Genomic DNA, 27,712 nt, shown 5'->3' with positions numbered 1-27,712 from the left:
GCCACAGCATTTACGAAGGCAGTTTGTAACCTATTCAGATTTAAAGGACCCACATCCCTGTCCTGAGCTATGCAGTGGCAGGGCCGGTGGCAGGCCGGTGTCCTAGTGGGGTGACATACACCTTTGGTCTGGCTGAGGTCTGCAGCAGGCTGAGAGAAAGGGGCCTCCCCTCACGGCCCTGTCCCTTCGGGTCAGAGTTGCGGGTGGACGGACAGCTTTACTTGTGAGGCAGCAGCTCACAGATGGCAGGGAGGTGGGTGCTAACTAAGGACCCCAGCCTCCGAGACCCCTCCGCCAGACAGACGGCGGCCCAGATCTGCCCTGGGCCTCGGACCTCTCGGAATCCCAGGGTTCCCCTCCTACCTCCGCCTCCACCTCCGCCTCCACGGGGACTTTTAGTAAAGGGTTTTCTGGGAGTTGCTCCGAGGCACTTGGCTACATCTCTCCGTGTACCAGCACTGTGCTGAGCCACTGAGAGGTGTCGCTGACCCAGCCCTCTCGGCTGCCCAGGAGGCTATGAGGATACTACTCAGTCCAGCCCAGGAGGCTGGGCAGCTAGTCACGTGGCCAGAGGGTCACGGTCCATCTGGAAGTCCTCGCTGCGTCTGCATGACTCCAAAGCACCCTTCCATCCGATGCCCAGGGCCAGGCAGTGTTCTCTGAGTCCCCACACCCGGAGAGAATGCTCTCTTCTCTCCACTCCGATGAGAATGAGAGAAGAAGCTGGGTGTGGTGGCTCACGTGTGTAATCCAGCATTTGGGAGGCTGAGACCAGAGGATCACAATTCGCAGACAGCCTCAGCTACTTAGTGAGGCCCTTTGCAACTTAGTGAGACCCTGTTTCAAAATAAAGAATAAAAAAATAGGGGGGACTTCCGGGAAGATGGCGACCGAGAAAAGCGGGGCTTAAGAGCCCCGCTAACAACAAATCTCCATTACCACAAAATCAGCGCCTTTCAAAGCCAGAAAACAACATCACCAGAGAAACAAAAAAAAATCACCAGGCTCCAGAGAGAAAGCAGATTGAGAACAAAGTTCAGAGCCACAGAGGAGATACACTGGCCTCACGCCCGAGAATGCGGCAGCAGCGCCATACTGCCGGCGGCAGCGAAGAATTCACCGGACGGCTACAGCAAGCCGAGGTGAGCCGCTGCGGAACAGCCAGGCTGGATCTTTCGGCGCAGGGAGCATCTAAAGCTCCCAGTGGCTGAGCTCAGCACACGCTGCAGGGACTCAGAGTGGAACTCAAAACCAGAGAAGAAAAAATACGCCAGCCTCACGGCCGAGGGTGTGGCAGCGGCGCCATATTGGCACCAGCGGCAGCAGCAGCAGCGAATTCAACGAGTCCAGTACAGCTACATCTGCGTACTCAAGAACAGTGAGTCAAACTGCGGGCCACAGAGGAGAAATCCCAGTACTGTACTCCCTGGGACTTGACCCAGTGGGGGAGTGGCGGTGGCAGAGATATCACACCATAGGAGAACGTGCAACCTGGCACCCCCCATAGTCTAAAGCAGCCTCTATTGACTCCCTGGGTCGGAGACTCTGTGATACAACCCAGTAAAGGAGTAGTGGGGTCAGAGATACTACAGACTCGAGATCCAGAGCACCTTAAGCGAAGTCATAGTGACCCAAGGGAAGAACCCAGAGAAGGCACAAACTTCCAAAATCATGGGAAAGAGGAATAATACTGGAGCAATGAATGCCCACAACCCCACAACATCAGAACCCGATAAAACAGAAAATCAGAGATTTCTAGAAGATCAAATCAGGAAAATAACTGTAGAAATAATAGAGGTGCTTCGAAAAGAACTCAGAGAGAGCCAAAAAGAGATAAAGGATGCAATTAATGAAGTAAAGGCCTCAATTCAAAGCACAAACAACCGATTAGAACACATGGAGAACATAATCTCGCTCTTAGAAGATGATCATTCCAAAAATGAACGCATAGTTTCTAATCTAGGAAAAAATATCCGACAGCAGGAATCTGATATTGAAGAAATATGGGCCCATTTTAAGAGAGCTAACCTAAGAATAATTGGAATAGAGGAGGAAAAAGAAAGTGAAACCAAAGGGATCAACAATCTCTTCAAGGAAGTAATAGCAGAAAATTTTCCAGACATAGAGCAAGAGGTCGATACGCAGGTCCAGGAAACGTATAGGACTCCCTTTAGACAGGATCGGAGAAGAGGATCCCCACGCCACATAATTGTCAAAATGACCAATGTGGAAGCCAAGCAGAGAATCTTAAAGGCAACAAAAGCAAAGGGCCAAGTGACATTCAGAGGCAAACCAATTAGAATCACACCAGACTTCCCAAACCAAGTCATGAGAGCCAGAAGGGCTTGGAGTAACATATTCCCAATTCTGAAAGAAAACAACTTCCAGCCAAAAATTTCCTACCCAGCAAAACTTTCTATCAAATTAGATGGAGAAATAAGAAGCTTCCATGACAAACAGAAACTGAAGGAATTTATGTCTTCAAAACCAGCACTAGAGAAAATACTCAAAGAGATTAACTACAAAGAAGAAATAGGTAACACACATCAGAACTAGAGAAACAAGATTTTCCATCCAACAGACAACTAAGATTGGTTATCTGTGGAGATTCATTATTTATGTTAGTCTTTTACCTATCTCTAAAGGGTATTGTTTGCCTTTATTGTTGTTAATTTTTAGGATTTCTAGTTGGAATATTAATATACCTTCAGATATAGCATTTGGAAATATTTTATCCCATTCTATTAGTAACTGTTAACTCTGTTTACATTGTCTTTGGATATACAATATGTTTTTTATTTTTTAGGGAGTTTGTATACTCTTCTGTTGCCTGTGCCATTGAAATCATAACCAAGAAATCACTGCCAATTTCAATGTTGTGAGGATTTATGACCCAGATTTTCTCCTAAAAGTTTATAGTCTTAAGATTTATATTTAGGTCTTTTATCTATTTTGAGTTAATATTTGTATATGGGATTAGGTAAGGGTCCAATTTTATTCTTTTCCATGTAATTATTATTTTTCAACAATATTTAGTTAAAAGATTATTATTCCCACTACCAAATGTTCATGGAAACCTTGTCAAAAATAACTTGACAATATAGGGAAGAATTTAGCTCTAGGCTTTTATTTAACTCCAATGGTTTATATATATGCCTTTAGAATAGTACTACACTGTTTCAATTATTGTAGCTTTATATGGTTTGAAATCAGAAAATATATATCTTCTAGCTTTGTTCTTTTTCAAGATCGTTGTGGGTACCTAGAGTCCATATTCCATATTAGGATAGATTTTTTTTCTGAAAAATAAATATATAAATATATGATAGTTTCACCTAAGAAATAGAAAAATAGATTCTCTGGTAAGAAAGAAAGCAAAAAGAAATATTGAAATGTTATCTTTAAGTCGTCAAAAGCTTGGTATCAGACAAATGAACCTGTTATGTGAGATTATCATTTTTAATTTTTGATAAATTGCTATAATACTAGATGTCAATCTCTAAGCCAAGCATGGGAGGGAGGGATAGGGAGAGAATGGGGTGGGGATCGGGTGGGGGCTGACTGGGCAATGTGTGCATGTATGTCTACAAAAGTATGTATCCCACTATGATGTATGAATACAGTGCACCAATTAAAAATAAAAAAAAAGATAAATGGGAAAAAAAAGAATAAAAAATAAGGCTGAGGGTGTAAAAAAAAAAAAAGAAAGAAATCAGATGATGGTCTCACTGCAGCTCATAACAAGACATTATAAGTAATGGCAAGTAACAATTTGATTTAAACTATTTTTCTCAGTCTAGGTCACCTAAATCCAAATGTTTTAACCTTTAAAATAAACTCTAAGAAATAAAAAAAAAAAATAGGGCTGAAGGTGTAGGTCATAGGTAGAATGCACCTGGGTTTCATCCCCAGTACTGTCAAAAAGAAAAAAAAAAAAAAAAAAGAAAAAGAAAAAGATTGAGAGAATGCACAGTGCCAAGAAGAACAAAGTGTGGTAGACTGAAATGAAGCCTTTTCTTATTCCAATGGCCACGTCCTTGGGCCGCCATGGCGACAGGGGTGCTTCTCTGCTCCCTGCGGCCTAAGGCTCGGTTTTGGCACACAGACGTCACCCGGGGCAGCAGGTGCCCCGTGGCACAGTGGGCCACTTAAGCCCGTGGCCTGTGATTACAACCTGGGGTGCATCTCCACTGGAGCAGAGGCAGGTGCAAATCCTGCCAGCCCTGAGGACAAGCAGAGCCCTGCTCCCGCGTGGCCACAGAGGCTGCTCTGGGTTGCGCTCACAGGCTGAGGGCGAGCCTCGGTGCCCTGGGTGCTCCGCGTCTGAGGAGGCCGTCCACGCCTCGCCCGTTCTTCCCTCTGCCTGCCAAGTGTCCTCATCTTCTCTGATTAAGCCCTAGCTGATGTGTTCTCTCTGGGAGCAGCGGAAAAGCGGAGCAAGAGGCCCCAGGCCAGGCGAGTGGCGGCGTGCGGAGGCTGGCCAACAACAGGGCCGGGCTGGGTGATCTCCTTCTAACTGTGTGTAAAAAGAAACAGCCAGCTGAATCATCCATCTGTCAGGACTCCCTTCAGGAAGATCTTGACCCGTCTTGAGAAAAGCTTCTCACCACCGCCTCACTGGAGCCACCGTGCAGAGGCAGCGCCACCGCTGCCAACCACGTTTGCTTTCCCAGTGCACGAGAGCACGACTCATCCTCTGCCTCCTCCACGTGGCTGTGCTTGGGGAAGCGCTTCCTTGTGCCTGGTGCCCTGGGCCAGTGCAGCCGGGGGCAGTGGAGGCCGTGGGCAGCATCGGCATCAAGCCTCAAGCAAAGGGGCGTCATTATGGATTATGGATCTACTTAGGCAAAGGGATCTTAGGAACATGTTTACGTGGCCCTTTCCCAAATGGTCTGCAAAGCTTTGTGACACCAACAGGCAGACACAGCCTCAGAGCCAGCAGGTAGTGCAGAGCCGAGACGGAGGCTCCTGCGCTCAGGACGGATGGCCCCCAAGCCGCAGCGCGTCTGCATGTGTTTTGCTCTTTTATGGGGTAAGTCCACTGAGTCACACATTTGCTAATTCACCGCATGGCTAAAGAACAGCAGGACAACCCAATTCAAGAGTCCTTTGTAAAGGCCGTAAGTGATGTCTGCTGGGCTTGGCCCCGTGTCAAGGCTCCCAGCACCACCCTGATCTAAGTTCCCATGCTGTGCATGCAGGTGCTAATCATTCTTTGAGGAGTCTTCCAGATTAGGAAAAGGCTGGCTTTGGCTGAGCACATGATGATTTCCTGGAAGCTGAGTGTTCTGAAATGGTTGCATGGCCCTCCCTGGAAGCTGAGCGTTCTGGAATGGTTGCATGGCCCTCCCTGGAAGCTGAGTGTTCTGGAATGGCTGCACGGCCCTCTCTGGAAGCTGAGTGTTCTGGAATGGTTGTATGGCCCTCCCTGGAAGCTGAGTGTTCTGGAATGGCTAGACGGCTCTCCCTGGAAGCTGAGTGTTCTGGAATGGCTGCACAGCCCTCCCTGGAAGCTGAGTGTTCTGGAATGGCTGCACGGCCCTCTCTGGAAGCTGAGTGTTCTGGAATGGTTGCATGGCCCTCCCTGGAAGCTGAGCCTTCTGGAATGGCTGCACGGCCCTCCCTGGAAGCTGAGTGTTCTGGAATGGCTGCACGGCTCTCTCTGGAAGCTGAGTGTTCTGGAATGGTTGCATGGCCCTCCCTGGAAGCTGAGCGTTCTGGAATGGTTTCATGGCTCTCTCTGCTTCAGTGCTGCGGCGCTGAGGCAGTGCATTTGCTTCCAGCACACCTTTTGCTGTAGCAGCTGTACCACTGGGTACGTTTTATTTCTCCTTGTCCCATGGTCCTCGTTTAATAGAAGTCTTATTATAAAACTAAGACACGCTTTGCACAAGAACAGCAAACACAAGTGGACTGAAGGCCCTGGCTCATAGCACTGCCTCCCTTGCCTGGAACTTGCACCGCTAACGCCGCTCTGGCCCAATGAACCCTACTGCCATGGCTGGGCCGTAGCCTGCCTCTGGCAGTCCATGGTATCTTGTGAGCCACACCACGGAGGGGAGATGAGCCTGGGAGCCATGCCACGCCAGGCCCCAGGGAGCCCAAGGACGCACCAGCCCAGGCCTCCACCTGCAGCTGCTTGCCCGTGTGCAGGCAGAGGTGCCAGTGCAGGGGAGAAGCCACACAAGACAACAGCAGGTCCTGGTTGGGAGCATTCACCCTCCAGCCAGACTGCTGGGTCCAAACCATGTGAGCCTGGGCTGATCGTGTGACTGCTCAGTGCCTTGGTCTCTTCCTCTGTAGACAGGATAACACACTGGTTTCCTGGGGCTGCTGTGAGGATGAACAGTGGCAGATGCCAAGGCGTACCGGGACACACTGTCAGTGCTCACCGAGCAGGACAAGCACAATGGCCAGGACGGAGCCTGAGGGCCTTGTGCCCTCACCTCCTACCTGCGCCAGGAAACGCAGCAAATGGGGAACATGGTGCTGCTCACGGCACATACCAAGTGCCAGGACGCTGGCCTGACTGTCCACTCTCAGGTCACAGGACTTGGCTCTCAAATACTAGAGAACGTTCCTGCTACAGGACATGGCGTGAACTGAAATGCCAGTCTGTTATCCACCAATGACCACCAGGAGCCCAGGTTCCAATGCAACTGCAGAAGGGATTTTTATTCATACTCGAGCTTGGGCTCTCCACACATACCAACACAGTGGTCACGGAGGAGGAAGAGCCTCGTGATTTCCGAGAAGAAAGCCTTTATCCTTTAGAAAGGTCACCCAACCCACCTTCGTATTGGTTATTTTAAAACAAAAGCCTGGTGTCACCCCCCTCGATTGGTTTAGCTTTCCCGCCTTGGGAAGGGGTTGTCACCAATGAAGTATTGGCCATATTAGGTGGCCTTTAAGTTGACTGTTCTGGCCCAAGGCGCTTATCTCAGGAATGTTCAGGATGGGTGGGGATCTCTTACTGGAGCAGAGTGGCCTCATGCGGGATGGGTGGGGGGCAGAGTGACCTTGCCTGGATGCCTGCAAATTCCAGATCTAGGTATACTTGATACCGATTGGCTGTTGCTAGGGGAAGATCAGATTAGCGCAGTTAGCAGCTTCTTCCAGGAAATAGAGCAGTAGGTTACAGGGGAACAGAAACTTAATTTTAGACAGAAACTTAGGCCTATTCTACTTAAAGCTTTAACTGGAGCCTCTCATGGCGTCTCTTTGGTCCTTCAGAACAGAGCATGATCTCTGTACAGTTAGAAAGTTACTGCCTAGAGTTTCTCAACATTGAGAAATGCACTTCCTACTTTGAGAAGTAAATCTCTTCCATCACTTCCTCCTCCTCCTTTTCCTTCCCTTTTGCTTCCTTCCTTGTCTTCCTCACCACCATCACCATCATGGCCTTCGGCTTGCCAGGCAAGTGCCCAGCCCTGCACATTTCTTCCATCCTGAGTCTTGGCGTGGCATAAGCAGCTGGGAGCATGGCGGGCACGCGCGCCTGAAGCCTTGCTCCTGCCCGACCCAGGGCGTTTTCTGCACCTACCAGGAGGGAGCTCACTTCCAAGCTGCTAGGATACTGACACCCCTGTCCTGGAACGCCACAAAACTTCCCTAAGAACAGCTGGGACCTGAAAGGAGAAGTCTGACAAAAACGACCTGATGTTTTCCCAAAACTATAACGTGCTGCAGCTCTTAACAGCTGCATTTGCTGTTTTCAAGCACTTTCACACAGATTCCTCTGCGCGGCCTTCAAGGAGCTCAGTGGGCAGGTGGAAGGCGGTGTCACTTCTACTCAAAGGACCTCAGGGTGGTGGTGGCTTGCAGCCTGGGAACAGCAGGGGCTCTAAGCCCCGGGTGTCTTCAGAATGTCGCTAATGTGACAGTGTGGTCTGCTGACAACTGTCTGGTGTCTGCAGGTAAGTGCCCCTTCTCAGCCAGGTGGGTTGGGAGAGCACTTGCGCCTCCGGGGCGTCACTGCCCGTGTCCCCAGTGACGCTGCTGTCACGGGGCACACTGTGAGTGTTTCGGTGCCATGGCAGTGTACAGGGCGGCGGCGCGGGTGCGGCTGCCTGCCTGTGGGTGCGTAGTGCTTTGGCATGCTGAGACCCTGCAGGTGGCGGCCAGCACACACTTGTGTGTGATCTCCATGCGGGGAGAATGCACCAAGAGACAAAGGAGAAAGATTCCAGGATTCAGGCTCTGCCGATAACCATCCTGTACCCTCAAGTGGCTCCAGCAAGAGCAACAAATATCAGTCATGCTACGCGGCACCGAGGTTCCAGGGGAGGGAGCGGTGCTGTCCTGGCTGGGATGGTTGTGGCTAGCGAGGGCACGCGCTGTGTGCAGGACCGAGGGTGTGACGAGCTTACCTTGCCGCAGACGGTCTTGACCCGGTGCAGTCTGTCCAGGGACTCCTGAGGGTTCCCCAGATACTGCTGTAGCTCTGCGTGCAGGACGCGCATCGAGAAGGGGACCATGGAGCCTAGAACGGAGATCACAGCTGGGTTAGTCTGCTTGTTGTAACTACACGTGCTTTCAGACTCAGTGCACGTAGGAGATGTCTGCAGGGTCCATGGCAGTCAGGATGGAGCCCCTTATCTCGGTGTCAGCTCTGAAGCACATGCTGACTTTTCTGCAAAGTAGGTCTGCGTGTCTAGACAGTGATGAAGGGAGATGGGTGGAGGCCACCATTGCCAGTCATGAAAGGGACGACGGAGCACCCAGGGCTGCTGCCTTTCCTGAGGACAGCAGGCTCACGTGGATGGCTGTCTAGGGACCGGGCGGCGGCACGTGCCAGTGACCCAGCCCACTCGAGAGGCTGCGCAGGAGGCCTGCAAGTTTAAGGCAGCCCGGGCAACTCAGAGCTAAGCCACACTGTGGACGGCAGGTGCTGTTGTGATTACAAGCCTGTAGAAAGGAATGTCAACAATGACCGAATTTACTACGTTTGAACGTTCTTTTTGATGATACTCATAATTTCTGTACCTGAAGAAGATGAACAACTGAGTTAAATCATGGTACGAGCCATTTCAGTGTGTGGGGAAGACATGGTAAATCAGGTAAGGTCCTGTCGATTCTGTCCCCATGTATCAAGTAGACGAGAGGTGGTAATCACTCTGTATGGTTTGGAGTTCAACTCTAGGAAGACTACCTCAAGAGCCCCAAGCTCTGAGTCAGGCATGGAGACTAGCTCCAATTCCATCCAAGAATCAGCTGTATGTATGAAAGGTGTTAGGGAGCCGGGTGTGGTGGCGCACGCTTGTAATCCCAGCATTCGGGAGGCTGAGACAGGAGGATTGTGGCTCACGGACAGCATCAGCTGCTTAGCGAGGCCCTCTGCAACTCAGTGAGACTCTGTTTCAAAATAAAGAATAAAAAATAGGGCTGGAGTGTAGCTCGGAGATCAAATGCCCCTGGGTTCCATCTCCAGTACTAGGGAAAAAAAACAAAAAAAACAAACACCCCCCCCACACACACACACAAAACGGTGTTAGGGAGCAGCTTGTGCTTGCCCAGATAACTGCCTGTCCACTGACCTGGGCAAGTTTCTGTTTTTGGAGGAACATGTAAAAATGTCATTAACTAAATGATAATAAAAATAAAACTTACCTAAAATTGTGGAATAAAGCAAAAGCAGACCTAAGAGGGATGTTTTTCAACATTAAAAACATCCATTAGAAAAGAAATATCTAAAACCAATAATTTAATTTTGACCTTAAGAAACTTGAAAAAAAGACCAATGTAAGTCTAAAATAAGCAGAAGAAATAATAAAAAATTGGAGCAGAAATCAATAAAATTAAGAAAATTTAACAAAACCAAAAGCTTATTCTTTGATAAGATCAATAAAACCCATAAGCATCTCCAGCTAACTAGGAAAAGAGAAGATATGGGTTACTAGTACTAAAAATGAAAGAGGAGGCATTGCTATTGATCCTACAGTCATTAAAAAGATAATAAATTGGGAGGTGGAGACAGGAGGAGCGCGCAGGTTCGAAGCCAGCCACACTGGCTTAGGAGACCCTGTTTCCAAATAAAAATAGAAAATAGGTCTGGGAGTGTAGCTTAGAGGTAGAAGGGCTTCCAGGAACCCCAGTACCACACACACACAAAAAAAAGATAATAAAGAGCATTTCGAACTGCTCCTTGTCCAAAAATTCTGAAAGAAAAGCTCCCCCCCAAAATGAAGGATCAGGCCTGGATGGCTTAACTGTGATTTTTACCAGACAGCTAAGGAAGAAATTATCACAATTATCTACTTTCTCTTCTAGAATACAGCAGCAGAGAAATAATTTCTGACTTATTCTGTGAGGCTAGCACTACCCTACTACCAACACCAGAAAAAAATGTTACAAAGAGCTGGACGTGGTGGACATACTCGTAATCACAGCATTCAGGAAGCTGAGACCAGAGGATCGCGGTTCGCAGACAGCCTCAGTTACTTCATGAGGCACTTCCCAACTCAATGAGACCCTGTTTCAAAATAAAAAATAAAAATGGGCTGAGGGTATAAAGGTGTAGTTCAGAGGTAGAATGCCCCTGAGTTCCATCCCCAGTACCACACACACACAGCTTCCAGTACCACACACACACACACACACACACACACACACACACACACACACACACACGATTTACCTAATAATGTTATTCAGAAATATAATTCCTGTCAACTTTTCTCATAGATACAAACCCTATACTGGGAGAAACAAACTATTCTAGAGTAATAATTAAGAAAGAATTTTAGTTAATTAAATTTTTTTTGTGGTACTGGGGGGTGGAATCCAGGGCCTTTCTAGCCCTATTTTATAATTTATTTGCAAACAGGGTCTCACTAAGTAGCTGAGGCTGGCTTCGAACCTGTGTGACCCTCCTGTCTCAGCCTCCCAAGGGCTGGGATTATAAGCGTGCGTCACCATGCCTGGTAGAAAAAAGATTTTTAATTAAAAGGGTTGTTTAGAATTTTTGCATCTATATTCATTAAGATATTGATCTGTAGGCCGGGCGTGGTGGCACACGCGTGTAATCCCCGCACTTGGGAGGCGGAGACAGGAGGATCGCACAGGTTCAAAGCCAGCCTCTCTGGCTTAAGAGACTCTGTTTCCAAATTTTAAAAAATTATATATATATATATATATATATATATATATATATATATAAAATAGGTGTCTGGGAGTGTAGCCTGGAGGTAGAAGGGTTTCCAGGAACCCCAGTACCACACACACACACACACACACACACACACACACACACACACACAGATACTGATCTGTAATTTGCCTTTCTTGAGGTATCTTTATTTGGTTTGGGATTAATGTGATACTGGCCTCATAGAAGGAATTTGGGAGAATTCCATTTCTTTCAATTTCCCGGAACAAGTTTTGAAGTATTGGTATTAGTTCTTCACTGAAGGTTTTGTAGAATTCAGCTGGAAACCCATCAGGGCCTGGGCTTTTCTTTGGTGGCAGAATTTTTACTGCTGTGTCTATTTCGTTGCTTGCTATTGGTTGGCTTAGGCTTGCTCTGTCCTCTTGGTTCAGTTTAGGTAGGTTATATGTGCTTTAAAATCTAACGATTTCTTCCATGTTTTCCAGTCTATGGGGTATAAATTTTCAAAATAGTTTCTGATAATCCTTTGAATTTTCCCACTGTCTGTGGTCACGTCTCCTTTTTCATTTCTGATTTTAATAATTTGAGTTGATTCTCTCTCTTTTGGTTAGTTTGGCCATTGGTTGTCAATCCTATTTATCTTTTCAAAGAACCAGTTTTTTTGTTTTGTTGATTCTCTGAATTGTTTTTTTTGTTCTCCATTTCATTTATTTCTGCTCTGATTTTAATAATTTCCTGCCTTTTTCATTGCAGAAAAGAAAGGCTGGTTCAACATGCCCAAATCAATACATGCCATTCACCACATAAACAACCAAGCTAGGAAGTAGTGGGAATGCCAGAGGGCTCCAGATCACGGAGGGGAGACCTCAGCAAAGCCAGAATGGAAGGACAGGAGAGGAAGAAGATCCCCGAGGAGCGGGGTCCCTGCGGAGGAGCCCCAGGCACGCGGAGCCCACGCTCGGCAGGGGCTAGGAAGGACAGGCGAGGGACGGAGCCCTGCACCGTGAGGGGTGGACGTCAGCGTGGCCGCGAAGCCCTCCTGAACTGGAAGCACGGCCACGCAGCGCGGCAGGGCCTCCCTTCAGGCCTCAGAGAAAGGCGTGGACTCGCGCAGAGGGCAGAGCGCGGGCAGGCCCAACGCCGCCCTCCACAGGGGCCGCGAGCCGGGGACCCTCAGTGAACATCTCTGGATACTCACAGATGTGGGTAAAGTAGCTGGGGAAAAGCAAGACCAGAAAAGGCATGCTCACGATGTATGGTTAAAGCAAATGAGAGTGTCCATGTATGCCTCTACCATCTTGTACCCATTAAGATGGTGACTAAATGCACCAGTGAAAAAACTCAGAAAGCATCAAAAGCAAAAAAGACAGACACTCTCCCTCTCCTCTCTCTCTCTACGTGTGTTTGTATTTGTCTGTGTCTGTGCGTGTGAAGGGAATGTAAAAACAGGATCTGGAAGGACATGGCACAATCTCATGGTTGTGACTGCTCTGGGGAGGGCTGGAGTGGAGGAGGGACTTAAAGGTGTTATTGATAGTGGATACTTTCACTTACCACAAAAATCTCTGGAGTGAATGTACAAAAAGTACCTGTGAAGTGAATGTTTAATATTTATTTCATTTATTTATTTATTTGCGGGTCTGGGGATGGAACCCAGGGGCATTTGACCTCCGAGCTACACCTCCCGCCCTATTGTTTATTCTTTATTTTGAAACCGGGTCTCACTGAGTTGCAGAGGGCCTCACTAAGTAGCTGAGGCTGTCCGCAAACTGAGATCCTCCGGTCTCAGCCTCTCGAATGCTGGGATTATTTAAACATTTTTCAATTTCTGTTGAAATTGAATCAAAGAGTGAATTTAAAGCTGGGCGGGGGCACAAGATTGTAACTGGGAGGCTGAGACAGGAGGATGATGGGTTGAGGACGGCCTCAACAAGTGGTGAACCTCTCAGCAACCTAGTGAGATGTTTCCAAATAAAAATAAGTAGGTCTGGGGACACAGCTTGAAGGTAGAATGCCTTGGGCTCAGTCTCAGTACCACATATACACACAAAAATGAATTCCACCAGGGAATCTCCCCAAACAGGGTTTCTCTAAGGGACAGAGCAGTGGTTAGAATGGAAGCCGGCAGTGTGCAGAGGAGATGCTACTGACATAGTAAGGGGAACCAGAGCATGCGGTGGGCGGACGTGTGCCGCGGGCAGCAAGCTCTGCACAGGTAGCCTCGGGGTCCGGCCGAGCAGCTGTGCCCCATACAACAGGACTTGGCAGACAAGGGCCTCCCTTCCAAAGTCAGAGGAACACCAACAGGAAGAGGAGGCAGGTCCGCACCTCACGTCCTCTGAGAGACCCTGGCGTGGGACCAGCTTTAGAGACAAGCCAGAGGCTTGGAGCATGCCTGCTGTCCTGGTGCCTTCTGCACCTGCCTCACGATGCTCAGCTCCCTGAAGCCCACACAACAGCGGGGCAGCAGCTTGGGTTGAGCTGGCAAAAGCTCCCGGTCTTTAGAGCTGCCGGGGGACACGGTAGACCCCAGCCGATGGAGAGGCACAGAGTGGGTGCCAGCAACCTCCTCCACTGGCGTGAAGCATGGGGCTGGGGAGCCACCTGCAAGCTGGGCCCTGAGCTCTAGGGAGGCAAAGCGGGAGAGCAGGAAGGAGGGGAGCGGCGAGGACCAGGAAAGGCGGGCAGAGGCCTCCTGCGGCTCTGTGGTCCCCTCGCCTGCAGGCCCCAAGCTGGGGCGCTCCTCTGCACCGTCCTCGCTGCCCTTCCGCGAACCAGAGGGGATTCACACAGCAGGCCAGATGACCGCTGTGCCAGGGAGCAAACCTGACTGCACTCCCAGGGCTAAATGTGACTGACGGGGAGGCCGCAGACATCGGGAAAGTCTCTAGCACAATACTGCTCCTCTCTGGGATGAAAAACGATGCCAAGGTTACACATGATGCAGCACGTGTCTTGTTACGAATATTCTGAGTGAGCAGGAATTATGCCGATATTTAAATGAAATATATCGAAGCCCATTCATAAAAGTTATTTATTTGTTTGTACGGCTACAGCCTTCTTTATAAAGCACATTTTAATGACTTGCTTCACTTATGTATTGTGAGCTAAAATGAAATGAATGAATCACACTCTTCCATTTATGCTTGTTACTGCACGCGGTGCGGAGCGGCGAGCGCAGCCCGCATTACGGTGCTGGCGGTTAGTACGTTCGCTGGGGCGCACATGTGATTTATGTCTGTCTCGTCATGTGAATTAGCTGCCTAATGATGCACGGCCACTGTCTTCTCTGTATCTTGGTGCTGTTTAATTTTGGGCCACGCTGGAGCTCACGTTACAGCCGGCACATCCTTACGAGAACAGGGCCTCAGAGCAGAGAGGAGTGACGGCCGTCTACCCTGAACTCAAACCCGCCCTCCTGTGCTTACAGAAGCGCTGTCCTCCCCGGCTCGCCCCAGGGAGAGGAGTAAAGAGCGCAGGTTCTCTGCGCTCAGAGGGGATGCGCTGAGCACTCGGATGGTAGGGACTAGGACCACAGGAGCCCCCAGAGGAAGTGCCTGCCTTCCAGTCTCACCTTAACACCTGCGAGACACACAGAAGCAGGGATGTGGAGACAGGCGTTTATAAACTACAGCTCACACAAGCCTCAAAAGCACGGGAGCCGGCCACTCCCGCAGCTGGGCCTCAGGGCACCTGGCCGCTTGGGGCCAGTAAGAGATGGCCTGTGTGCTCCACGTTCTGAGCTTTCTGTTGCAGCAGACATATGGTGATCAGAACCAGCTGCTAAGCCCCGGACCAGGCAGAGGTAACGGAGGCCTGGCCTCGGCCCGTGGGAGGAGCCAGGTAGGAGGAAGCTGGGCTGCTGCCAGGCGGTGGAGGAAGTTCTTTTTTTCTGGTACTGGGGATTGAACCCAGAGGCATTCTACCTTTGAACTACATTCCCAGCGCTATTTTATTTTGAAACGGGGTTTCTGTAACCTGTTGACGTTGGCCTCCAGCCTGTGATCCTCCTTTCTCAGCCTCCCAAGCACACAGGAAAGTCTCTGTGCTGAAGGAAAGACTAGCTGTGTTTCTGAGGATGAGCAGAACACTGGCTTCCATCAGAGCTGCTAGGCAAGACTGACTACAGGGAAGGTCCCGACTGCCCACCGTGACCGACGCCTCCAGCCCCGCCACTTCCTCAGAGCCACGCGCATGGGCCAGAGGCTTACTCCTCTCTGGGCTAGAAGCTTGCTCATGGCCTTGAATAGAAAGATGAACCTCAGACGGAGAGGGTGGGGGCGCATAGAAACGGCAGAATCAGGGGCACTGGACAGTTCACAAGGTCAGACAGTGTCCTTGAGCTGCAGAGATGGCCCCACCTCTGCAAGGCAGGGAGGGGGTGGGGAGGTCAGCCCCGTGGAGTGGACGAGCTTCAGGTTCAGGCCCAGGAGAGGAAGCCAGGTACAGCCCTGCTTCCCCGCGACAATGCCATCGACCCGCCATGACCCGCTGGTGGCTTCCTGGCTGCAGGTGGAGAGATACCCCAGGCATCCACTGTCCCGGGGAGGCAAGCCCTGGGCGCCTAGGCTCAGAAGCCCACCGAGCCCCTCTGCCCTCTGCCCTCTTCCTGGCTGCTTGCACGGCTGGGCGGGCAGCTGTGCTTCCGCCTCCTCCCCCCAGGCCTGCCGCTCCCGCCTCGCCCAGCCGTGCAGGAGGGGCCCGCTGGAGGGACCCGCAGGCCCCAGGTGGGTGAGAAGTCTCGAGGCCCCGCCTCCAGGTCCACCTGGCTGGCTGGCTCCCCCTGACCCACCTGGCCAGTTCAGGAAAGCGCTCTGGAGTTATACTCTGCTTCAGGTCTTACCGTTCCTGTTCCTTCTTTTCTAAAAGGGCGAAATTCCTAAATGATTTCCAAACTGCTGCAGGTGAAGGTCAGTGCTACCCTGTGCTGCGGATGGCAAGAGCCTCCCTCCACGCCGGGACGACCGGGGCCGCTCTGTCCCAGCCCAGTGTGGAGCACAGGAGGAAGGGGAGCAAGCACGCTGGCCACCGCTCGGCTCTCGGCAAGGGGACGACAGCGGGACAGGAGCTGGGACCCTGGCTGGACGCGCAGGCCTCGTGGCTCATCCATTCGCCTCCTCAGGCCCGCAGGCTACGGAGGGCGCGCGTGGCTCTTGGAGCTTCCACAGAAGCCTCAGCTCCTGGACTGCACTACGGGTAGGCCAGCACCACCCAGCTCCAGCTCGGCCTACGCTTCCACAACAGGGCCTTTCTTTCAGCCCCACTGCTGCGCCCAACTAAAGGCCCGAGGACCTGGCAAAATGACGGTGCACTCAGCATAGGGCACAGCAGGAGGCGCGCTGGTCACTGCGTGCCAGCCACTGTTCTAAGCACCAGCACGCAGGACATCCCTGAGTCCTCCCATCACCCTGGGAAGCGAGCCCATCACCACTCCTGCTTTGCTGATAAGGACGCTGGGCACAGACAAGAGGCTCAGAGAGGCTGGCTAACACCCACGGCTGCACAGGAAGCCAGCAGGACGCCAGGTGTGAGCAGGCAAGTCTGGCTGGAGGGCCAAGCATCCAGCACCTGCTCACACTGCCTCTCAGCAGGCACCGCAGGACGCTCTCCTGCACACGAGGGACCTCCTGTGAGGCCCTCAGCTTCCAGGACACAAGGCTATGCCCGTTCTTCCTTCTGGCCTTATTTCTCTCCTGTCCTGGAACCAGCCCACAAGATGGCCCCGGGTTTCCCAACAAGGTCAGGACTCAGACCCCGTGGAGGGCCTGCAGCAGACCTTAAAATAAAAAAGAATCGAGGCAGATGGGAAAGCTGGTGGTGGCTCCACACGGGAAGGGCGCGGGTTTCATGACCCTTCTCGTCTCAATACAGACAGGCACGCATCGTGCTAGGTCATGCACAACGAGCTCCTCCTGTGGAGCAGGAGGAGAGTGTGGCCGGACACCCAGGCCCACCCCGCCCGCTCGGTCCTAGCAGGTGCTCCACACACAGCTGCAGAGCCACCAGAGGCTGTGCCGGCCGGCCGGATTTCTAGGTCAGTGGGTTTGTAATACGGAATGGATCACTTTATAAGCTGCAACTTGTTGCTGGGCTGCCAACTGGATTTTCAGGATCAGCGGGTAAGTCAAATGGGGACACCTAATTTTGCATAAATCAGAACAGAGCGAAGGACATGCGAACACTGAGGCTTCTCTTACCTCTCCGCCCAGGGTAGACGTGCGGGTAGTATTCGTAGTAAAGATCCGGCTGGTCCAGGTTCCCAAAGGGTTCAAATTCCAACTCGGCATTCTGGAAGAGGCCCAACTTCACCAGCAGCGCCAGCCTCACGAACCAAAGCTGAAACCCAAGACACGATTGGGACTCCGGTAGCCCTGGGTCGTGTTCAGAAACTCCTTAGTGGCCTGCCCCCAGACCTCGGATGCTCATACAGCGGAAAGGGGGCTCAGCTCATGTCCATCCCCGCAGAGCTGCAGAGGCCCTCGTTTAGCAAGGTCCTCCTGGGCGCAAGCACAGTGCTGTAAAGGATTGCCTTTGCTTCGGTTTATTTATTTATTTTTATTTTCTGAGTTACTGGGGATGAAACCCAGGGGCATTCTATCTCGGATCCATGCCCCCAGCCCTATTTTTTATTCTTTATTTTGAAACAGGGTCTAAGTTGCAGAGGGCCTAAGCAGCTGAGGCTGTCCTCAAAACACGATCCTTCTGTCTCAGCCTCCCAAATGCTTGGATCACAAGCATGCGGCACCGCGCCCTGATGGGGCTGTGTGTGCCAAGCACTGTTCAAGGTGGCAGAGATAAGGAGCCAGTCCAGCCCCTCCCCAAGGAGACGGCCTGCAGTGGGGAGGGGGTGACAAAAGGAGAGTGGGGAGGGGTGGCCAGGAGGAGAGGAGGGCTTGGTGCAAGTTGGCTATGCTGATCTCCAGGTGCTGAGGAGGGATCCGAGGGCCGAGGGCCAGCGAGGATGTGGCTCCGAGCCACAGTGAACTTGGCCGCTCCCTGGGGCTGGATCTGGTACTCGTAGGGAGCTGGTGGGATCTGAGTCAGAGAGCAATGGAACTGCAGACTGCTAGTGCTGACATGCACCTTGGAAGCCTGAGTCGACCTCACTCTACTGATGAGGAAAATGAGATCCATGAACTGAATGAAATAATAAAATACGGTATACATACTCAATGGAATACTACTTAAGACTTAAAAAGGAAATTCTGCCATCTGTGATACCATGTTCAAACCTGGAGCACATAATGTTAAAAGCCAGCCAGGCACAGTCGGCGCTTGGGGGTCAGGGGCCTCAGGGTCACGGGGTCTCGGGTCTCAGGGGTCTTGGGGGTCTCAGGATCTCATGCCAGGCCCTCCCTTGCTGGCTCCGGGTGCAGGGCCAGAGCTAGAAGGCTGCACAAAGTGTGAACGGCTGTTTAGCTGGGGTGGCGGAAAGGTGCCGGGAGCTTGGGAACAGAGGGCGGGACATCTACACGGTGCTGCAGGACGTCTTTGGCTGTCACACGTAGAGTGGAGGGGACAGACAAGGTTGAAGTGTATTCCCAAGGCTGCCCAGCAAGAGCCTGAGCTGGGCCGGCGCAGGTGTGAGGCCTGGAGAACAGCCTGTGGCTAGCGCGCAGGTGTGAGGCCTGGAGAACAGCCTGTGGCTAGCGCGCAGGTGTGAGGCCTGGAGAACAGCCTGTGGCTAGCGCGCAGGTGTGAGGCCTGGAGAACAGCCTGTGGCTAGCGCGCAGGTGTGAGGCCTGGAGAACAGCCTGTGGCTAGCGCGCAGGTGTGAGGCCTGGAGAACAGCCTGTGGCTAGCGCGCAGGTGTGAGGCCTGGAGAACAGCCTGTGGCTAGCACGCGCGGAGGAGGCAAAGCTGCCCTTGGCCTCCTGTCCCGGGTGCCAGGCTCCTGGCATGAAGAGAGGAGAGCGAAGGGCCCAGTGCAGGACCGGGCCGGGCCTCCTGTGTGCCGCAGTAGTGCTGGGGAGCCGGAAGGCTGGAGTTAGCCCGAAGCTCCCCGGGCAGCAAGATCTGAAGCTCCCCAGCAGGCTCCTCACGAGAGCTCTGACACTCCTTGGACCTCCCCGTTCCAGAGCGTGGGAGTTTATCCGGGGAGAGCACACTTGGCCGGAGAAGCCCTGGTCCCTGTGGCCGACAGACCCCAGAGCCACACCATGTCGGGCCGGGCACAGGCTGGCACCCCTCAGAGCGGATGCACCCCACCTCAGAGGGAAGCCCCTGCCTACCAAACCCCGCCCCCCTGGCCTGCTTCCCAGAGCAAGTGCCGGGCACCCCGCCCCGGCTCGGGCTGCACGAGACACGCACAACAGGCAGTGTGGGGCTGTCCGTCTCCGGTTGGCAGAGAAATACCAACAGAAATCTAGGAAAGGAAGAGCTAGAGCGATCAGATGTGGAAAGTACGTTGAGGACAGGGAAATCCAGTTTTGTTCTTACTGGGATGAAAGCCCAGGGCCTTTCTGTGTCTGCAAATTATGATAAAGAAAAGCAAAGGCATGCTCACCTGCAAGGAATCCGTGGTATGGTTGGTGGGCAGCCCGCTCTTGCCGTAGCCTTGGCCGTGGGCTGTGAGGAGGCGTCCGCACAGGTCCACCGCCGCCCTCCAGTTTCTGCAGTTCTGTAAGACACAGCGGGATACTGAGCACACTCCACTGGAAGCACCCGTCTAGCCGTGGTGTCCACGGCACGGCCAGCAGCTGGCCAGGCAGAGCGACACGAGTCAACACTACGCGTGCCATCAAACAACAAGAGCCAAGCGTGGGGCGGCTTGAGATGCCCGCATCATAAGGACACTTCAGGACAGACAAGGCACAGAAAGGACCGTCTTTTGGGCTGGGGATTGAACGCAGAGGTGTTCTACCTTTAAGCCGCACTCCTAGCCCTTTTTAATTTTTGTTTAGAAATATGGTCTTAAGTTGCTGAGAGGCAGACAAAATTCCCAAGGCTGGTCTTGAACCTATGACCCTCCTGTCTCAGCCTCCCATGTACTGGGATTACAGGCATGCACCACCACACCTGGCTAAAAAATTCTAACTGCTTTCATTTTTAGCAAGGTAGAGCTCTTCCCTACTCAGCACAGGAGGGGCTGCCAGGCAAGCAGCACCCTCAGAGGGCATGTAAGGAGGCTGAGTGGCTCTCAGGTGGTGTGGGCCAGACTCCCCCTCAGGTGGGCAGAAGGCACAGGCCTGAAGGATGGCCAGGTCGAGGGTCAAGAGTGGGCAGGACCATCCAGGCAGAGGGAGCGGCAGAGCGAAGACCTGCAGGTCCCCCAAGGCAGGGGGCTGAGGAGTGGCCGGGGCACAGTGGAGGGGGTAAGGAGAACGAACAGGCAAGGGCCTTAGCGGTGCGAGACCCCAGGCTCCCCCAGGGTGACAACGGACAGGCGAGGGCCTCGGCGATGCGAGACCCAGGTTCCTCAGGGTGACAACGGACAGGCGAGGGCCTCAGCGGTGTGAGACCCCAGGCTCCCCCCAGGGTGACAAAGGACAGGCCAGGGCCTCGGCCATGGGGGACCCAGGCTCCCCCAAGGCTGACAACGGACAGGAAGAGGGGCTCAGCCATGGGGGACCCAGGCTCCCCCAGGATGACAACGGACAGACAGAGGGGCTTGGCCATGGGGGACCCAGGCTGACCCAGGGTGACAACGGACAGGCGAGGGCCTCGGCCATGGGGAATCCCAGGCTCCCCAAGGCTGACAACGGACAGGTGGAGGGCCTCGGCCATGGGGGACCCCAGGCTCCCCCAGGGTGAAAACGGACCGGAGGAGGGCTTTGGCCATGGGGGACCCCAGGCTCCCCCAGGGTGACAATGGACAGGCAGAAGGGCTCGGGCATGGGAGACCCAGGCTCCCCCAGGGTGACAACGGACAGGCGAGGGCCTCGGCGGTGTGAGACCCCTGGCTCCCTAAGGCTGACAACGGACAGGCGGAGAGCCTCGGCCATGGGGGACCCCAGGCTCCCCCAAGGTGACAACGGACAGGCGGAGGGGCTCGGCGGTGCGAGACCCCAGGCTCCCCCAGGGTGACAACGGACAGGCGGAGGGGCTCGGCGGTGCAAGACCCCAGGCTCCCCCAGGGTGACAACGGACAGGCAGAAGGGCTCAGGCATGGGAAACCCAGGCTCCCCCAGGGTGACAACGGACGGGCGAGGGCCTCGGCGGTGCGAGACCCCAGGCTCCCCCAGGCTGACAACGGACAGGGAGAGGGGCTCGGCCATGGGAGACTCAGACTCCCCCCGGGTGACAAAGAACAGATGGAGGGCCTCTGTGGTGTGAGACCCCAGGCTCCCCCAGGGTGACAAAGGACAGGCGACTGCCTCGCCGGTGCGAGGCCCCATGCTGCCCCCTAGGCTGACAATGGACAGGGAGAGGGGCTCGGCCATGGGAGACTCAGGCTCCTCCAGGGTGACAACGGACAGATGGAGGGCCTCTCCATGGGGTACCCCAGGCTGCCCCAGGTGAAGGGCCAGCAGAGGGCTCTAAGCAAGGGGAGACCCGAGCCTGTTTAAAGGCGCAGGTGGTAGAACACACGGCACCCTTTCCCATATGCTGGCTCCCACACGTGCTGTTCCACATAGCAGCTAGATCTCCGCTCAGCAGGAGGCAGAGAGCAGAGCCCGCTAACGAGAAGCTTGCATGCAGAAAGCGACGGCCATTCTCGTGAGTGGTGCTGCAGCCTGCTGGAGCTCCTGGGCAGGAGCGAGTGCACGGCCCTGCTCAGGGAGGGCGGGGACCTGCAGGCAGGAGGCAGGCCTTACCCTCCAGTGCCGAGATGCCTAGTAGACGCAGGGTCAGCTGGGCTTACAGAGCTGGGGTCACTGGCCCCACCTCACTGACAGGAGGGTGGAAGGAGGAAACACAGGTGAAGACGCTGAGCATGGGGCTGGGTGTGAAGGAGACTTAAAAGTGTTCACAATGCAGGTAGAAAGTGCCCTCCTTGTTCCTACATGGACCCAGCCTATTCTCTCTCAGTGTGACTTTCTTTTATAATGCTGTCAGCCAGGACCCGAGGCCACGTCCCAATCACACACACCCGGGAACCTGCAGGTGCACAGGGAAAGGCCTGCGGTGGCCGGACGCAAGCTGGACTGTCCCTGGCTCTTCCAGGTGTCTGGGGCTGCAGTTCGCATCCCTGTGCCGAGTAACATTCCAGAGGCAGCTGTGCGCTCGCTCACTCGGTCACCTAGAAGAGAAGAGCACCTTGGCTGCCTCTGGTTTCTGGCAGCTGTGAATCAAGCTGCTCCAAGCATCACGTTCAGGTTTCTGTGCAGACAGAAGCACTTAACTGGCAGATGAGGCAGTTGCTTAACTGCTGGACTGTCTGGTTAGAGCAGCTTAGCTTTGCAAGGAAGAGTTGAGCTGCTCTCCACAGTGGCCGCCCTCCACACGCACCCCGGGTGAGGGCTGAGAGGCGGGCAGCTCCCTCCCGCCTCGCCTGGCCAGCACTTGAAGCTGTGGGCGCCCTGGGCCTCGGCTCCGCTGGCAGGCTGCTGCTGGACGGGCTTCGCGCCTCTTCTCCACATGACGAGCCCTCTTCGTGTGCCTGCACGGCCTGACAGTGGGCACCAGCCCCACACTGCCAGCCAGCAGGCTGCCACACCGACAGGACGCTTGCTGCAGCTTCTCCAATGTGGCTTTAGCCTTCTCCTTGCTCTCGGTGACGAGGACACCTGCACACACAGTGCAGCCAGGCACTCCACACCTCAAGCTGTCGCCGGCTGTGTGCCGCCCAGGGCTTCCTCAGAGCCATTCGCAGGGACTTGAACAGTCTGAGAACCACCGGTCAACTGTGAAGATGGAACTGGTGCTACACTCCCCCAAACCGTCCAAATCACGAGAAAACAGTTGCAAGTGATATAGGACTTCCATGTTCTGGTTGACAGCTCCGAAATATTTTTAGACTGGTTAAGATAATTTACTAAAATGCTCTCCAAATGCTTTCTCCAGCCTGAATTCAATGCAACGATCACTGTGTAACACGAGTGGCTGTGCAGTCTCTTTGCATTGTAAATGTGGAAGATGAGGGGTCCTGCCAAGTCGGCAGCAGCTCTGCCGGTCTCTGCGATCCCACGTGCGCGGGCTCACTGCTCCCCTTGGCTCTGGTCACACATTCTGGCCCTGCCTGTTAGTGGCGCGGACCTGACCAGAAAGCCGGCAGCCTTCCCGCAGGGAATGTGAGGGCCGGCCCAGGGGCAGGAGAGGGAGGGACGTAGTGAGGACGAGGGCCATGATGCAGCCCCAGGTGGGCAGCATGAGGCAGTGAGGCCGGGCCTGTGGCACTCACCGGGCACCGAGGGCATGGCCACAGTGGAGCCACCATCACACTCTGAGTGAGGAGGGAGGTGTCAGCAGCAGGCCCCGCAGCGCAGGCTGCACTGGTGCCCGCGTGGCCTGCGGCTGGCCCGCCTGGGCCTTCTGCAGTTCAGAGGAGCCCGCCTCCCGCGCCTGTCTGTGGTGTGCGAAGGCTTTGTGCCCAGCTACAGCAGCACTGCGGAGTTACGTAAAGACAGCCAGAAAGCTTGGAACATGTCCTCTCGGCCTCGCCACACGTGCTGGCTGGCCCCACTGTTGCCCACCACTGCTCCGCGGCCGGGCAGGGCCGGCTGGTAGGTGAGGGCTCCGGGACCCACAGCCCAGGGCAACGCGACGAGCCGGTCTGTGCTGGACAGTATCAACAAAAGGGGCTTGGGCTCGGTACATTTTCATTTCACTGTTCTTGTAATTACTCATTTGTATTGATTTTTGGCCTGCTAACGACTGGGTGATTTAAAACCAGCAGAACAATCCCTCAGAGAACGCGCGAGGAGTACGGGTGAAGGTGGCCCGGGGCGTGTGGCGGCGCAGAAGGCCCAGAGGCCAGACCTGATGGCGCGTGGGACACACTCAGAGTCTGACCTGGTGCGGGTGGTGCCCAGCTGGGGCAGGAGACTAGGAAGGGGCGTGCTCAGGGATGGGATGCAACTGGACTCTGCACTGAGACTTCCGGGAGGAAAAGACAGACAGCTGGACATGGGTCTGATGCTCACAAGGCCTGGGAGGGCTGCCAGGAATGGAACCTAGGAGACTGCTGGCATGTGAAAGAGCTGAGCACGGCCAGTGGCCTGCAGCAGGGCGGGCGGGAGAAGGGCAGGGGCAAGGAAACAGTAAGAACAAGCATGTTTGGGGTTTTAAAAAAGAGCGATTTTGAAATGTGGCCCATGGAAACTGAGTTGGTGAAGGAGGAAGTGGAGAACTCTGTGTGTGTGTGTGTGTTACTGAGGATTGAATCCAGGGTCATTCTACCTCTGAGTAACAGCCCCAGCCCTTTTTTATTTATTTATTTTTATTTTTTTGAAGGTCTGGGGATGGAACACAGGGGCATTCGACCTCCGAGCTACACCCCTGCTCTATTTTTTATTCTTTACTTGAAATAGGGCCTCACTAAGTAGCTGAGGCTGTCCACGAACTGCAAACCTCCTGTCTCAGCCTCCTGAATGCTGGGATTACAAGCATGCGCCACCCCGCCCGGCTTCCTTTTTTATTTTTGGAACAGGGTCTTGCTAGGTTGCTAAGAATCTCACTACATTGCTGACAGTATCTTCAAACCTGTGAACTTCCTTTCTCAGCCTTTCAAGTACTGGGATTACAGGCATGCACCACCACACCGAGCTAAGGAGTCTTAATGCACAGGGAGAAAGCTGATTAGTGGCCAGGTGTGGTGGTGGGTGCGGTTTTCAACATGGCATTTTTCCTTTCTCCCTCCCTCCTTTCCTTCCTGTGACTTGCAAGGACTTGCCATGGTACTCAGGCCTCCAGCAATCCTCCAGCTACATCCTCCCAAGTAGCTGGACCACGGTACCACCACACGTGGCTTCTTAGGACCTGGTTTTTAATGGCTGCACGAGGAGGCCAATGGAGATGCGTTTGTGACTACTACTTCAGAGACCTAACACGTGCTGGTTTTTCTGAAATGTGAAACCAGTTGCCATCGGGACGCCACCAAGAGTCGTGGTGCACCTGGGCGGACCCACAACACTCCCACTGTGTTATCCACGAGTGTCAGGGCTTCTAGGCTGGCCCTGGGCCCCTCAGAGGTGTCCGGGGACCAGAGAATCCAGAGAGCATCCTCGAGCCCAAGGGTTTGGCTTCTGACTATCGCAGACAAGCAATATGGACATGGGACAGAGAATCGGAACATTCTAGATGAAGAGACTGGCTCTACAGCGGTTAGACAACAAAGGCTGCCAGCTGTATGGAACAGAAGTTCAGTTATAAAAAGACAGAAGCTGTAAGTCATCGGGTTATCACTCCGAGCAAGCACTAGATGGTTTTCTTCTAGGTGGGTCCTTGGAAGCAGAGGCGACTGTTTTGGTGTTTAACAGCTGAAAAACACCCTCACACCTAGCAGGCATTACTGAGTGCACTGCAGTTGAGCACATTTTCCTTATGTCTGTTACTCGACAACTCCCATTCTTCCTGCATGTGTAGCCCAGTCGGGCCCTTCTGGCTGTACTTCTCTGCTTCCTCACCCACTTCTGTGTAAACGGCACATTTCCATTAGCCTTGTGCATGAGCTGCCCAAGGCTGACCTGGCAGCTCAGCCTGGGAAGCCCAGACACCAGCCATTCAGACCAGACTCGCCTGCGCCTCCTGCTGCCCGACGGTGGAGCTGCGGGTACGGCCCGCCAGGTCTCCAGCACCCTGCCTCCTGCTGCAGGCCCTGATGCCTCCTGCCACCTGCTCCCTGGGTATTCCTCCAGCCAGCAAGAATCAGGACTCCTGGGGCAGCGCCTCCCTGAGGATGCCTGTGGACTATGGCGGGAGCCCACCCTTCCTCCGCGGGCGCACACATTCTCAGTGTGGAGACGTTGCCCGAAGGGCCGGATTCGGGATGCGGGGATAGAAGACCTCGGGTGACAAGGATCGGTCGGCGCCTCCCAAGGATGAACATCATCCAGCAGAATCTCACTCCCTAGCATTATGTCATGGGTCTAGAGGGTGAAGGTGACAGAACAGGGAAAAAAGTCTAAAGTCCTCCTCTCTGGGGCCAAAGTGAGGAAAAGCCAGGAAGGGCTGGTCTAGCGTACGGGCGGTCTCAACCACACTGCACAGAGGAGGGCTGGCCTAGTGTTCCAGGTTAACTACCGTTTGTTTTTGGTAGTACTGGGGATTGAAGCCAGGGATACTCTACTGCTGATCTTCTAACGGTTTATTTTAAATCACTAAAATTATATCATGTTGCTGGGGCTGGCCTCGAACTCAAGATCCTCTTTGCTCAGCCCCCAAGTAGCTGGGACTACTTGCACCCCAGCCGAGCTCGCAGTTAACTTTGCTTAGGACAGTCCTGCCCTCCTCTAGAGCTCGATGGGCTGGGCCTTGTCTAGGGCAGTGCTGTTTAAATTCTAAGCACATGGCTTTACCATGGCACTTAGCCTGTGATAACATTGAAAGAACTGCGGAGTAAAGAGAAAATTGGTAGCCTAACAAAAAGCAAAAACTAAAGTAACATTTATACTAGTAATCAAAGAAATCCAAAGTGTAAAAAAGCAAACTCCTTTCATAGCCTCAGAAATGAGAGAAAAAATTAAAAAGCAGTCAGGACAGACAAGGTAACACAAAGGCAAGTGCACTCATGCTGTTGATAAATGTAAACGGGAATCATTTTTCTGAAAATTAGTAGGTATGGAGAGCCTCAAAAAAATGGCCATCGTCTTTGACCTAGTAATTTGCTTCCTAGGGTTTATCCCAAAGAAAGAATCATATATGCAGAAAAGAGTTCTGTATAAAATTGTTAATCCCAAGGGTATTTATAAGAGCTTCAGATTATGCAGCTATTAAAATATGTTTTAATTTAAAGGCTCTTTAATATGAGAAAATGTTTGTTACAAGCAATAAAAAGACACAAAACTATAAGCATAATATGAAGTTCGTGTGTAGTATTTATGCAAAAGAATGTAAGGCATTTTTAATGCATACATACATTATGTACAGGTAGATACATACATAAACATACATATATACATGTACACTGAAACGTTAAGGGCAGTCATTCTATATGGCAAATCTTTTTCAGTGTTTCTTAGGCCAGCACAAGAACATGCTATCTGTGGGATCAGGAAAAGAGGGGTCTGTGAATGAAGGGACAGGACATACGCCAAGGCTTTTCCTTCCCGTCTTTGGAACTGGGCCACGTGCACGGTCTGTCCCTCAGCGGGCTGATGGCCTATGGGAAGTACTCATCACCTCTATACCGAGGACAGTGCGTGACAGGCAGACGGCCCCCGTCTCCGCACCCACAGCAGAACCTGATATGCAGAAACAAAACCCATGACTGTTAAAATACAGTATTTTTAAAAACAAGAACAGAAGGTACAGTTACTACTAAATATGGTAGTTAAAGGAAAGGTTGCCTCTCCCCTGAAAAGTGGAAGGATTTAGATCCGTAAACAGTCTTCTACATCTGCAAGTTCTGTACGTGCAGATCCTACCACCCATGGGTCAAAAATATTGAAACAAGCTGGGCGTGGTGGCGCACGCTTGTAATCCCCGCGCGGGAGGCGGAGACAGGAAGATCGCGCAGGTTCGAAGCTAGCTGTGCTGGCTTAGGAGACCCTGTTTCCGAATAAA

The 27,712-nt window shown here is 52.9% G+C and overlaps 1 protein-coding gene across 1 annotated transcript in view; it reads right to left on the bottom strand.

The window, feature by feature from the left end:
* The window catches only part of TRAPPC12 (trafficking protein particle complex subunit 12), a gene marked incomplete at both ends in the record, with an annotated part of 65,818 nt that overhangs the window by 19,268 nt on the left and 18,838 nt on the right, over positions 1-27,712 (bottom strand). Inside the window, 3 exons of the mRNA XM_080711028.1 lie at positions 8,370-8,482; positions 17,305-17,443; positions 19,614-19,727. Coding sequence (XP_080567154.1) covers positions 8,370-8,482; positions 17,305-17,443; positions 19,614-19,727 — 366 coding nt within the window. The remainder of the gene's footprint in view (positions 1-8,369; positions 8,483-17,304; positions 17,444-19,613; positions 19,728-27,712) is intronic.

Source organism: Muscardinus avellanarius (assembly GCF_963383645.1).
Source record: "Muscardinus avellanarius genome assembly, chromosome: 15".
NCBI lineage: Eukaryota > Metazoa > Chordata > Mammalia > Rodentia > Gliridae > Muscardinus > Muscardinus avellanarius.
This window is presented reverse-complemented; position numbering and strand designations above follow the sequence as displayed.